The sequence below is a fragment of the Neomonachus schauinslandi genome, chromosome 11, assembly GCF_002201575.2.
Source record: "Neomonachus schauinslandi chromosome 11, ASM220157v2, whole genome shotgun sequence".
Classification (NCBI taxonomy): Eukaryota; Metazoa; Chordata; class Mammalia; order Carnivora; family Phocidae; genus Neomonachus; species Neomonachus schauinslandi.
Genome location: NC_058413.1, coordinates 57,874,045 through 57,887,315, shown reverse-complemented (window position 1 = coordinate 57,887,315; position 13,271 = coordinate 57,874,045). Strand labels below are relative to the sequence as shown.

At 39.0% G+C, this 13,271-nt stretch overlaps 1 protein-coding gene across 1 annotated transcript in view; it reads left to right on the top strand.

Moving 5' to 3' along the window:
• The window catches only part of NARS2 (asparaginyl-tRNA synthetase 2, mitochondrial), a 131,775-nt gene that overhangs the window by 115,443 nt on the left and 3,061 nt on the right, over positions 1-13,271 (top strand). The window contains exons 12-13 of the mRNA XM_021704658.1: positions 10,259-10,356; positions 12,639-12,665. Of these exons, the coding sequence (XP_021560333.1) occupies positions 10,259-10,356; positions 12,639-12,665 (125 nt within the window). The remainder of the gene's footprint in view (positions 1-10,258; positions 10,357-12,638; positions 12,666-13,271) is intronic.

The following is a 13,271-nucleotide window of genomic DNA, read 5'->3' as shown; positions in this document are numbered from 1 at the left end:
GTCTCTGTCTCTCTCTCTCTCTGCTCTCTTTTGCCTGTCATGCTCTGTCCTTTTTTCACCCTTAATTTTGATTGCAATGTGATAAGGACAAGAGGGGATAAAATATAAAAATAAAAATATAAAATATAAATACTACCTCTGGGGTGAAGGTGAAGTGGCACCCAGTTACCTTGAATCTTCCTTTTCTGGATTTCTATAGCATTTAAAGAATTAGTAAAACTGGTAGCATTTTGTCTATTTTTTATACTCTGTAGGTTTTGCTTTCTCAAATGAAACTCTTAACTTCTTCAGGATGGGTATGAGTTTTTTATAGCCACCATGGCTTCTGCTGCTCATTCCTCATTCCCTCTAATGTGACTTCCACCCCGTCATCATACCACTGAAGCACCTCTTTCTAGGGTCAGTAATAATTGTCGTGTTATTAAATCCAGCAGACTTTATTTTTACTTCACCTCTCAGCATCACTCAGCACTATGAATGAGTTTCTTATTCTGAAAACTCTCTCCTCCCCTGGCTCCTGTGACATCGTGTTCTCCTCCGTTCTCAGGGGTTATTCTTTCTCAGTCCTATATAGGTTCATCCTCTTCTACTAATCCAGTAGGTGTTGGGATTCCTCAAGACTCCGTCGTAGGTCTTTTCTCTCTCGGGTGATTTCATGTGTATTCACAGCTTACTATTTATTTTCAGACAACTCAGACAGTCACATCTCTAATCCTTACTTCTGCTCAGAGCTCTTATTGCAGTTTATATATCTCAAAGGCATCTCAGCATAATCTAAAATTGAACCCACCCATGATTTCTACTCTTCTCCCCTCCTTCCACCAAATTTGATCTTCTTTCAGTGTTCACTGTCCATCTAATTATGCAAGCCATATATTAGACTCATCTTTGAAATTTTCATCACTCCCTGTATCCAAGCTGTTAGTAAGTTGTCATTTTTATGCTTTTACATCTCAAACCCATCTCCTTCTCTTCATTTCCGCTTTTACCTTTTTAGATTAAGATACCATCATCTCTTGGGGCACCTGGGTGGCTCAGTCGTTAAACGTCTGCCTTCGGCTCAGGTCATGATCCCAGGGTCCTGGGATCAAGCCCCGCATCAGGCTCCCTGCTCTGTGGGAAGCCTGCTTCTCCCTTTCCCACTCCCCCTGCTTGTGTCTCTCTCTCGCTATCTCTCTGTCAAATAAATAAATAAAATCTTAAAAAAAAAGATACCATCATCTCTTGCCTGGATTATTTTGGTAGCTTCCTGACTGCTCCTCCTGTGTCTGCTCTTGCCTCCTCTGAGTCAGTTCTCCCCACTTCATTGTAAGCTTTTTGAAAATGTAGATCTGGTCATGTTATCTCCCCTCTCAAAACCATTCAGTGGCTTCCCATTGCTTTCAGTATTCAAGTCAGAATCTCTTCTCTGGCCTCTAGGCCCCAGTGTCATCTGGCTGCCTGTCTCTCTTGCCTGATGTACTGCACTGCTCCCCTTTGCTGTCTCTGCTCCACTCATATCGCCCTTCCATGTCTTCAGACATGCACTGCTTTCTCTCACCACAGTATCTTTAGACATTGTGTTCCTTCAGTCTAGAACAATCTTCTTCATCTAAGTAATTTTACTGTTTCTCCAAATCTCTACTCACTCATCATTTCCCTGGAGAAACCTTCTGTGACCCTCTAGTCAGAGACCCCTGTTAGATAGTAAAATGCTACCATGTTAAATTTCAGACCCAGAGCTACTAACTTGTAATTCATTATAATCCTTAACACAGTTGTAATTTTACATTTATTTTTATGACTATTTAATTAATGACTCTCCTCTTTGCCACAGGACTTGAGGACTTCCTTTTCACTCATCATGGTATCCATAGTGCCTAGCATAATGCCTGGAACACAGCAGGCACCTAATATCTATTTGGTGATAGGGGATTGAACAGATGGGTGAATCGAACCCAACACAGCTGTAGACACACAGAGGACAAGTAGTGAGTGAATGACTTGATTTGCTAAGAAATTTCTGGGAAGCTAAAGAACAGCTTTTACTCTAAATTTTTTGAGTGGTGGTAACATAGTATAAAGGAAAGTCCTGTGGCTTTAGAATCAGACACTCTTGGGTTCAAGTCCCAGGTCTGTGTGTTATAGACCATGTGATCTTAAATAAACCACCTAATTTCTTTGAGTCTTAGTATCCCAATCCATAAAAATAAAGATGATAATCTTATTCCACAGTTGTGAGGATTAAATTAGACAATATATGAAAAATATATAGCACAGTGTTTGGAGTGATAGGTAGTCGATAAACTTAAAGCCCTCTTTCTAAATTTTGATAAAATCTTTATTGTGATAAAGCACGATAATGTTAAAATATGTGTGTGTTTTGCAACATCAAACATGCTATTACACAAGATTCTTTAAAAGGCAGTTCCCTTGTAGACTGCAGTCACAAACATTTTTTACCTTTAGAAGTACCAGGAGGCCAAGGCACCTGGGTGGCTCAGTTGGTTAAGCGACTGCCTTCGGCTCAGGTCATGATCCTGGAGTCCCTGGATCGAGTCCCGCATTGGGCTCCCTGCTCGGCGGGGAGTCTGCTTCTCCCTCTGACCCTCCCCCCTCTCATGTGCTTGCTCTTTCTCATTCTCTCTCTCTCAAATAAATAAGTAAATAAATAAATAAATAAATAAAAAGAAGTACCAGGAGGCCTTCATCATGACAGACTTTCTAGTAATATGGTCTCACAGCTTGAAAACTGAAAGCATTATAATGATACTTTAGTGTACTTATATAATTTATACAGTACTACAATATATAGCTTCTCATAGCTAAATTATTAAAATACAATTTATTGGGGTGCCTGGGTGGCTCAGTTGGTTAAGCATCTGCCTTCAGCTCAGGTCATGATCCCAGGGTCCTGGGATCGAGCCCCACATCGGACTCCCTGCTCAGCAGGGAGCCTGCTTCTCCCTTGTCCTCTGCCTGCCGCTCCCCCTGCTTGTGCTCTCTCTCTCTCTCGCTCAAATAAATAAAATCTTTAAATATATATATAATTTATTTAAACTATATATATTAGACATAGATTATAACATTGATTCATTAACAACCTAGATTGCTTTTCAACCCACTTGTATAGAGTGCCTGCTTCTACCCCTACTTTCTTTCAGTGGTGAATGAACAGGCTTTGGGCCAAATAACTAAGTTCTCGGTTTTATTCAGAAGGGCTGTAATAACAGGTTGTGGGTAGGGTTACAAGAGTTTCTATAGTGGGTGCAATGCAATCTGAAAAATTAAGACATATATTTCATAGATGCCTTCCCTAGGGCATCAAAAGGGAAGGGTAGAGAAATGTTTAACCTACACTTGTAACATTTGGCTGGAGGTCATAAATAGTAAATTGATATATTTTTATAGCTACTGCTCCTTTTCCTTTCTTTCTGCACCCCCTGATCCCCTTCAAAAAAAAAAAAAAAAAATGAAGGTACGTACTATTTTGTAATGAAAAGTATACTCTAGTCTAAGGAGTTAATAGTGCCGGGTTTGAAATCCATCTTTCTTACTAGTTAGCCATCAAGTCTGTCCAATCACTGAGCCTCTGTTTCTCCCTCTGTAAAATCAGAGAGGTGGGTTAGATGACCTCAAGAGTACCAAACAGCTTTAAGATTCTCTAATTTCAAGTAGCCTAAGTTTTTCCCCATTTGGACATAAAAGAATAACTTGTAAATTAGCAAACATATTTGATAATTTTAAGGGGGCAGATCATGGGCATAAATAAAATTAATATAAGCAAACATGCAAAATACTGTATGCCCCTGGGTCTAGGTTCCTAAGTAAGTCCCTCAAAGTCAGATGCCAAGTTTTTAGCTAGGCTTTGCAGAGAATATCCATTCATTCCAACCATTGTGATAGGGAAAAGTGACTGCCCAACAGACCCTGATGAGATACCCAGATCACCAGATAACGTTCTATTTTTTTAAATTGTATCAGTATTATATAGCAAATCATAAAAATTTAAGCATTAGTGGGCATGCAGTAAGTACACATTGTCAAGTCAACTTGGAAGAAATAGTACTCAACCAAGGGATATCTAATGAATTTCCCTGGCTGGTGCTAGTTAACCAACCTGCATCAAACCAACAGAGAATAGTAATGAAGGGAATGGCTAATTTTTCCCATACCTAGGACAAATGACTATCCTAGGAATTTATGTCAAAGTTGAAAGTACGCATTTCAGCCCATCTAAAATGCTCTCAGACTAACCATTTACTAGCCAAAGTCCATTTTTAGACATTGCTACCTGCAGCCCATTTGAATCTTCACACTGTCACGTCTGGAAGGCTCTCAATCCTGCCTGTGCCTCATTGATTTTAGGGGCAAAATACTGTGTCAGCAGTGAGAGCAAAAGCTCACAGAGGCTGAAACCACAAACATGTTTCCTATGGCTTGTGGAACATTCTTCTTCTCTTGATAATAATATGTAATGTTGCTCCGTTGTTGACAGCAGCCTGTGAGAAACTGAATAGGGAGGTGTTCAGTTTGTGTTTTTCATTAATACTTAAAAATACTGAGGTAGGAAGAGAGGTAGCGGAAGGGACATTAAACTCCCCGCCGCCCCAAAGTTAGCATAGGAAAGGTTATGTATTAAAAGCCTTGTTCCTATCTAGCCTGTTTGTTGTTTAATTCAAGGTCTGCATTTTATTTTCAGTACATTGATTGGAATCAAAGAGTAAAGAGTCAAAAGGGAGTGTCATAAATAGAGACCAGGGCTTGTTCAGCTTGAATACCAACACAAACTATTTCTAGACAGTATGCTGCTGCAGCTGTGTGACTTAAACAAAATAAAAACACACACACAGTGGAGGAAGATGTGCCCAGCAGCATTCTGGCCTAGAAGATATGCCCAAAGTGGAATAAGTTTTGTTTAAGATGAAGGAAGTTAGCAAAGAGTGCAGTACAGTGACTTGTAACCTTCAATGTTATCTGTGTAGGAGAGCGAAAGGGCAGCAGAACTAAAATCTTTCCACTTCTTTCGTCTTCCAAGGATGCATAAGAATGCAGAGGAGATTGTAGCTACAGAAGTGCTTAAATTTGGTCAAATTTGTGAATTAAGAGGACATTTTATTATGCAGCCTGTGAATCCTCATTTTCCCTAATGAAGGGCAGGATTGCTCAGCCCCAGCTCTTGAAGGAAGCCTCAGACTCCCATAAAGCGCAGAGCTGCCAGCCCAGGAGGGCAAATTGTAATCCCCGGCTAATGTTCTAGGCAACTTGCCTGTTTCCAGCCTGTTTGCACTCTAACCCCTCACCACCCATCACTTGGCAAACACAGAGCCAAGTTTTTCTCTTTAGTTCTTAAGAGATTTCAGTGATTCCATCCATGTTGTACATTTTGTGCCCCCTTATGTTATGGTTTATATCGTATCTGTATGTACCCTTTACCTCCACTAGAGCCCTGGAAAGAGTGGTAGTTTCTGTAGTAATTAGCTCAGTAGTTACCAGAGGGAGACACAACACGGAAGAATCCTCTTGGAAATCTCAACCGTAACTAAAAGGTATGGAAATTTAAAGGGGCTGTGTTAGTAATCTTGAGGGAATGTGGTATTTTTTATATCATATTGAAGGAAGTGCAGCTCTATGTATACCAGATGTAAATGTCTTTATTTATAGTTGAGGAATACTTTGTTGTATTATAGCTTCTCAGAAAGTGTGCAGAATGTCTAGAGAGATTGGAGGATATCACTGTGAAAGGAAAGCAGGAAGTATAATCTGATAGGGTTGAAAGGAAACTAAACCTAAAGAAAAAGAGAAGAAGATTATATGGAGGAAGAAGAAAAAACAAAGCCTTTGTGGGCCTTCCTTCACAAAGAGATAAATCTGTCCTTGATAAAAAAAGAAACAGTACCCTTTGGTCTTGGAACATTTATGAGGCATTGTGAAGGAATGCCTTACTTAAAAGATACATTTCTCTTAAAAGGAGAAGCTACTTTACTCTTTGTCAAGAAAACATACATGAAATTCACCCACCTGAAAGTGTGAATTTTCAGACCCTCTGGACAAAGAAAGGATATAGATGCTGTATGTATTCCTTCTGCATGTCACAAAATTAGGAGTGATATGGAACTTTATCTGGATGTTTTCTAAAATTTTCATTCAACTAAAATAGACTATTTTGGTAAGTTCTTTTCTATTTTGGTAAGTTCTTTTCCTTTTCTTGATAACCTCCTGTCCCAGAGTACAGAGGAAGAAAAGAGAACTATTCTGACCTTAATTCTAATTAACAATGAGGATTTGGTTAGGAGAGTGGAAGTGGGAGTCCCATGTCGGTGGGGAGAGAGGGGAGGCAACCTGGTAAACTGTTTTACTCTACATCAGTAGTTACCACTACTCTCTCAGGATATTATACTTCCCTGCCCCATCAACGTGAGTTTAGTGACTTGTATTGGCCAAGGAATTGTGAGCAAATGTGACCTACATACATTACTCTTGGACAAGTGTTTTTAGTACAAGGCAGGTAGAAAAAAAGAGCATTCCATCTGCTAGATCAGCAATACCTCATAAAGTGGTTTGTTGTTTTTTTTTTTAATCAGCTTCAAGCCAGGATGGACATGTAGGATAAGTTTTAAAAAGCCAACTCATTGTTGTAAAGCAGTGGTTCTCAATCAGGTGTTACTTTAAGTCGTCATCCCCCCCACTGGCGGGCGGGCAGGTTGAGGCCTCAACTTCAAAACCTTGGAAATGATAGATTTTGGATATACTTGTCCCTTCTTAATAGAGCTACACAAAGATGGAATGCTATATTTTGGGGGTAGTAGTTCTCAGTCTTTAAATATTTTCAAGCAAAGGCCAGAGAGCTACTTGGTGTCTATTCTTTTCTAATCCTGATTGCCTGTAATTCTAAATTTAAAACTCTGGATTAAGGTTAAGAACAAATTTTCGATCAGGTCTCTCTCAACTTCTAGTGTATGTTAACCATGTCTAAAAGCAAGATACTAAGAAATAAAGATGCCAGTCCTTCAATGGCCATAAAAACTCCCTTGAAACTTCTCCTTTCTCTGACAATAGGAGCAGGGTCCTGGTTGGAGTCCAACTCTATTAATTGTATGGCCTGTGAGCATTTCCTCTCAAGGCTGTCTTGTACACCTCTGCAAAGCTGTGTGTTTCATTACCTGTCCTCACATCTGAGTCACCAAATCCACATTCTGAATTACCTGCTTGGTTGTTGTAGTTCCCCCAAATTCACAGAATAATTACTAAGATGTGGTCAACGAGCAGTGGCAGTCTGACAAAATCTGTATGTTTACTTCTCACCAGCTGATTGAGTGGTAGGAAATTTAGTAAAAGTAGAAGCCATTAGTGAATTTCTGTTCTCTCACTCTAATTCACTCCAAATCATACCTGATGTTCTCTCTTTTAATGATAATAATGAAGATGAGGCATACAGTATTTGGGGAACATTCTTGTATTATTCTTTATTCTCAATTATTTGTAAAAGGTATCTCAGTCAAAAGTTCTGAAATCAAAACAGGTCATGGCTTAATAGTAAAGTGAGGCAGAGTTTAAGAAAAGAGTTTATAATATAATGTGACTTTTAAAGATTAAAATGTGAGGGGCGCCTGCCTGGCTCAGTCAGTAGAATGTGCAATTGGTTTTTGTTTTTGTTTTTGTTTTTTAAGATTATTTATTAGAGAGAGAGCATGCGCCCGCTTAGGCATGCCCACAATTGAGGAGAGGGGCAGAGGGTGAGAATCTCAAGCAGACTTCCACCCATTGCAGAGCTGGAGGCGGGACTTGATCTCACAACCCATGAGATCATGACCTGAGCCAAAATGCGGAGTTGGTTGCTTAACCAGCTGCACTACCCAGGCACCCCAGAATGTGCAACTCTTGATCTTGGGGTCATGAGTTCGAGCCCCACGTTGGATGTAGTGCTTACTTAAATTTTTTTAAGTTGAAGATTAAAATGTGTTTTATGAATTACTAATTTTTCATTTGTTGCATTATATCTTTCTTACTTTTGTGCCTTTTTAAATTTTTTTTAAAGGTTTTATTTATTTGGGGCGCCTGGGTGGCTCAGTTGGTTAAGTGACTGCCTTCGGCTCAGGTCATGATCCTGGAGTCCCTGGATCGAGTGCTGCATCGGGCTCCCTGCTCGGCAGGGGGTCTGCTTTGCCCTCCGACCCTATCCCCTCTCATATGTTCTCTCTCATTCTCTCTCTCTCAAATAAATAAATGAAATCTTTAAAAAAAAAAAAAGGTTTTATTTATTTGAAAGAAACAGAGAAGAGAGAAAGAGCGCAAGCAGGGGGAAGGTGGGGGGCAGGGAGGGGGGGAAAATCCCAAGCAGACTCTGTGCCCTGAGCACAGAGCCCAGTGGGGCTCTATCTCATGACCCCAAGATCATGACCTGGGTGGAACCAAGTCGGATGCTCAACCGACTGAGCCACCCAGGCACCCCAGTTTTGTGTCTCTTTAATAATGCTTACTACATGCCCCACAAAAAAGAATCACCAAGTCACAGAATAATACAGTTAGCGAACAAACATTCTCAAAATTAAATATTACTAGTAATTGAAGAAATACAAATGAAAATATCAAGCTACCATTTTCCACCATTAAAAGTTTTTTGTTGCTTTCTTATTACAAAAGTATAACACGTCTTCATTGTACAGAATAAGAAAATAGCAGAAGAAAGCACAGTGGCAGCATAATTAACATCTCATCACGTAGATGCCAGCCTTTGTTTTATCCATGTCTAAGATTTACCTAACAGTCGGCTGCTATTGACGTGTACTTGAATTTTTGTTATTATAAGTAATGCTGCAATAAACACCCTGTGCGTGTTTTTGTTTTCATCTCAGATTTTTTTTTTCTTTTTTATTATTTATTTATTTGACAGAGAGAGAGATAGCGAGAGCAGGAACACAAGCAGGGGGAGTGGGAGAGGGAGAAGCAGGCTTCCCGCCGAGCAGGGAGCCTGATGTGGGACTCGATCCCAGGACCCCGGGATCCTGACCTGAGCCGAAGGCAGACGCTTAACGACTGAGCCACCCAGGCGCCCCATCTCAGATTATTTTGTTAGGACTAGTTCCTAGAACTGCCATCGCTGGGTCAAAGCATATGGCATTTTTAAGGGTTTTGATGATCTTTTCCCAAGTTGCTGACCAGAAAGGTTCTATCAGACATGGGAGAGTACTGGCTCATGCGTCTTCTAATCCATGTTGTTTATGTTGTTTTCTTACCTTCACATTTTGATAGCTCCAATATACTCTCTCATTGTTTCAGTTTTTACTTCTTTGATTCATAATTTGAATGATTCATAATTTGAATTCATAATTTGAATTCATAATTCAATGAACATTTTCATTATTTTTTAAAATAGGTTCCATGCCCAGCGTGGACCCCACATGTGAGGCTTGAACCCACGATCCTGAGATCAAGACATGAGCGGAGATCAAGCGTCAGACACTCAACTGACTGAGCCACCCAGTTGCCCCAGTAATCAGGACATATTTTCCATGTCCTACCAAAATACTATAAAGAAAAATCTTCATTGCCAAATTAAGAGAAAACAAACAAAAGACACACACCAAAATGTTCAACAAAAGAAAAACAGATAAAAATGTCTACTTCTAAACAATAAACTGTGCAGCTATTAAGCCATTAAGTATGGGGGCACGTGGCTAGCTCAGTCAGTGGAGTTGTGTGACTCTTGATCTCAGGGTTGTGAGTTCAAGTCCCATGTTGGGTGGAGAGACTACTTTAAAAAAAAAAAAAAACACTGTGCAAAGTATTTCAACTGACGTAGGAAAAAAAATGTATAATATTAAGTAAAACATTAGAATGGTAAATGTTTATGTGTAATTTGATCTACTATACTCCTTAAATGTGGAAGAGAAAAACCAGAAAGAAAATATGCCAAAATTCAATTGCTACTGCATGGTGATGGATGACGTTTAATATCTCATAATTTTTAATACTTGCCACATTTTTTATTATTAACATACCACATCTGTGAAGAAAACACATTTCTGTTAAGTACACTACATACATGGTATAAGAGAGGAGAGGAAACTGTCCATCTGCAATTTGTGTATCATGTATTCTAAAGATAATATTAAAAATTTGATTTTGAAACAGCATAAACAGGTAACATAAATAAGATTCTGCTAAGCGGTTTAACAGCCACTTGTCAAAATGTTAAAAGTTCCACCTGCTTGAGAAGCTGACAATTGTTGGAATTCCCTGAAAATGTGAAATATTTTACAACTTTTTTCCTTTTTAGGTTGCTGCTGTTGATCTTCTGGTTCCTGGAGTTGGAGAGCTCTTTGGAGGAAGCCTCAGAGAGGAACGGTACCATTTTTTGGAGCAGCGACTGGCCAGGTATTGATCAGACCTAAAAGAAACAAAATTCAGAATTGGGGATGAGATGCTCGAAGGCAGTCTTGACAAGTTAACAGAGAAGAGCAGATGGGCCTCAGCGCCTGACTGACCTGGATCTCAGATTCTCTGTGGCCTTGAGCAAGTTGGTATGTGACCTTTCTGAGCTTCCCTTTCTTAAAGATTGGAAGTGTTATATGAAATAAGGCTGCAGTGATATGTACCCACTATTTGGTATGTATCTCTTCCTATGAAAATTGCCTTTTTAAAAAGTTAATGACAGAAAACAACCTTAAAGCTTGTCCTTCATTTTCTCTCTTCTCTGTGTTCTTTTTTATTTACTCTAAATTATGATTAGGGACATAAACAAAGACTCCTATAAGGACATAAAGAAAAAACAGACTCTGAACCAGGGAAAGGGTAAAGATGAAGAAAGATACTAAAAATATCCACTAAACTAAAGTTTAGAGTAGCAGTTTTCCCTTCCTCAGGTTTTCTGCTATGTAAGGGTCTTGATTAAGCTCTTTGAATAACTCATTTTAACTTGCTGTTTGAGACCTAGGAAATGAATCCATAAACACACAGAATGTTTTGGAGATGAGAAGTGGGGAATCATGTTTCTAATTGAACTACCACTCCTGTGTATGCGTGGTCTGCCAACAAACCACAATGACTTCCTAAACTAACCAAGGTTATAAACCTCTGTTTTCCATGGTTTCTACTGTTGCTGTGCCAGACTTAAAAAAAAAAAAAGGTTTTCCCATGTTGAAGGCTTAGTCCCACTCTCCTGCTCTCCAGATAATACTGGGTTTCATAGTAACCTGGAAAACCCATAATAGTTTGAAAATATCCTGTTAAATTAGCCATTTGTAAGGCCTTCTTTTCCTAATGGAGAATTACTTAAAAAGTTGATGCTTTTCCAAGATCCCAACCTATAAGTTTGTTGGGTAACTTGATTTTGTAATCCCAATCATTTGAACTGCTCTATTTGGTTAGGGTCCAGAAGAAAGGAAATAAATATGTTCTGAGAGGCCTCTTTTTTATTAGACTACTAACTCCTTATTATTACTATAATGTTAGAAAGTCCTGGGAAAATCATGGAATTGAAGTAAAGGTCAAACTCCTTAGATGGAAAGAATTTGAAGATTCTCTGGGTTTTTTTTAATTAAAGCACAATAAAAATCACACATGGCAAGAAACCTCATCTGTTGAAAGATTAATTGGTCTGTTTTCTTTGCTTGCTTCCTCCTTCAGGAAACCTTTCCTCATAACATTACATGTTTACCTAATATCTGATAATATCCAAATTTATCTTTCCTAATGAAATGGTTATATGTCTCAGGAATCTATCTGTGACCTCTGCTTATGTTTTCTGTATATCTGATTTTTTTCATAGTCCTTATCATTTCAGATGCATTGATCCCAAACACTCTTTTAAAGGGCTGAAATTGGGCGCCTGGGTGGCTCAGTCGGTTAAGTGACTGCCTTCGGCTCAGGTCATGATCCTGGAGTCTCTGGATCGAGTCCCTCATCGGGCTCCCTGCTCGGCGGGGAGTCTGCTTCTCCCTCTGACCCTCCTCCCTCTCATGCTCTCTGTCTCTCATTCTCTCTCTCTCAAATAAATAAATAAATAAATAAATCTTAAAAAAAAAAATGAAGGGCTGAAATTAATTTCTTTTAAGATTTTATTTTTAAGTAATCTGTACACCTAACATGGGGCTGAAACTTAGAACCCCGAGATCAAGAGTTGCACGCTCCACCAACTGAGCCAGCCAGGCAATGAAGAGATGAAATTAATTTTAATGAGTACTAAGAGCTTAAAATTTTATTAACATTTCTCAAATTGGCAAAAAAACCAATTTGCAACCATATTCTGAGGGCAGAATCTATATTATTTTAATTTATAGAATGAAATGTGTGTCTTTATCTCCCTTGTGTGTGCCTCCTAGCAACCTTAAGTAATAGTGCTTTTCTTATGTCGTAGGACAATAAGCTCATCTGAAATGAACCCCTTCTTTTGGGCTCTGGACTATACTTTCTTTCTATAGCATTTGTCATCTATACCACTTACTTGATAATACCTAGGACTATTGGTTAACTTACCTTTGTTACCATATTAAAGAGTCAGTTTCTTAACTATATTGCATGTTCTTTGAGAGCATAGGTTTTTGTGTGTACTTCTTTATTAAGAGCCCCTTGCACACAACCCAGAGTAAATGTTTGGTGGTTAGTATCTTTATCTTATTGCCATTCTCTGAAAGAATTTTGTTATTTTCCTCTTACAGATCAGGACTAACAGAAGCCTACCAATGGTAAGAATGTGGTCCTTGATCATTGTTATTATAGCTGGTGGTCTGATTGTTACATAGGTTTTACATGTATTCCCTAGGCACAATGGAAGAGTATTAAGAACAGTGAATAGGTAGGTTCTCAGAAGATTACTTATTCCCTTCAAGTGCTGGGAAATAGTAATAATATTGGATGCCATTTATTTATTATTGTGTGCCAGATAACTCTGTTAACATTTTAATCTTTTTTTTTAAGATTTATTTATTTATTTGAGAGGGAGAGAATGCACGCCAGGGGAGGGGCAGAGGGAGAGAGAGAGAGAATACCAAGCAGACTCCCCACTGAGCATGGAGCCCAATGTGGGGCTGAATCCCAGGATCCTGAGATCATGACCTAAGCCAAATCAAGAGCCGGACACTCAACCGACTGAATCACCCAGGTGCCCCTTAATGTATATTTTCTTATGTAATTATTATAACACCCTGTGAGTTAGGTACTGTTTTTATCTCCTTTTTGTTACCCCTCCAGACCTAAGGCCAAGAGATGTTAACTAACTTAACCAAGAGCACACAGAAGCATAGAGCTGGGGCTCTATGGTTCCTAACCATTATGCTTCAGTTTCTCTATGT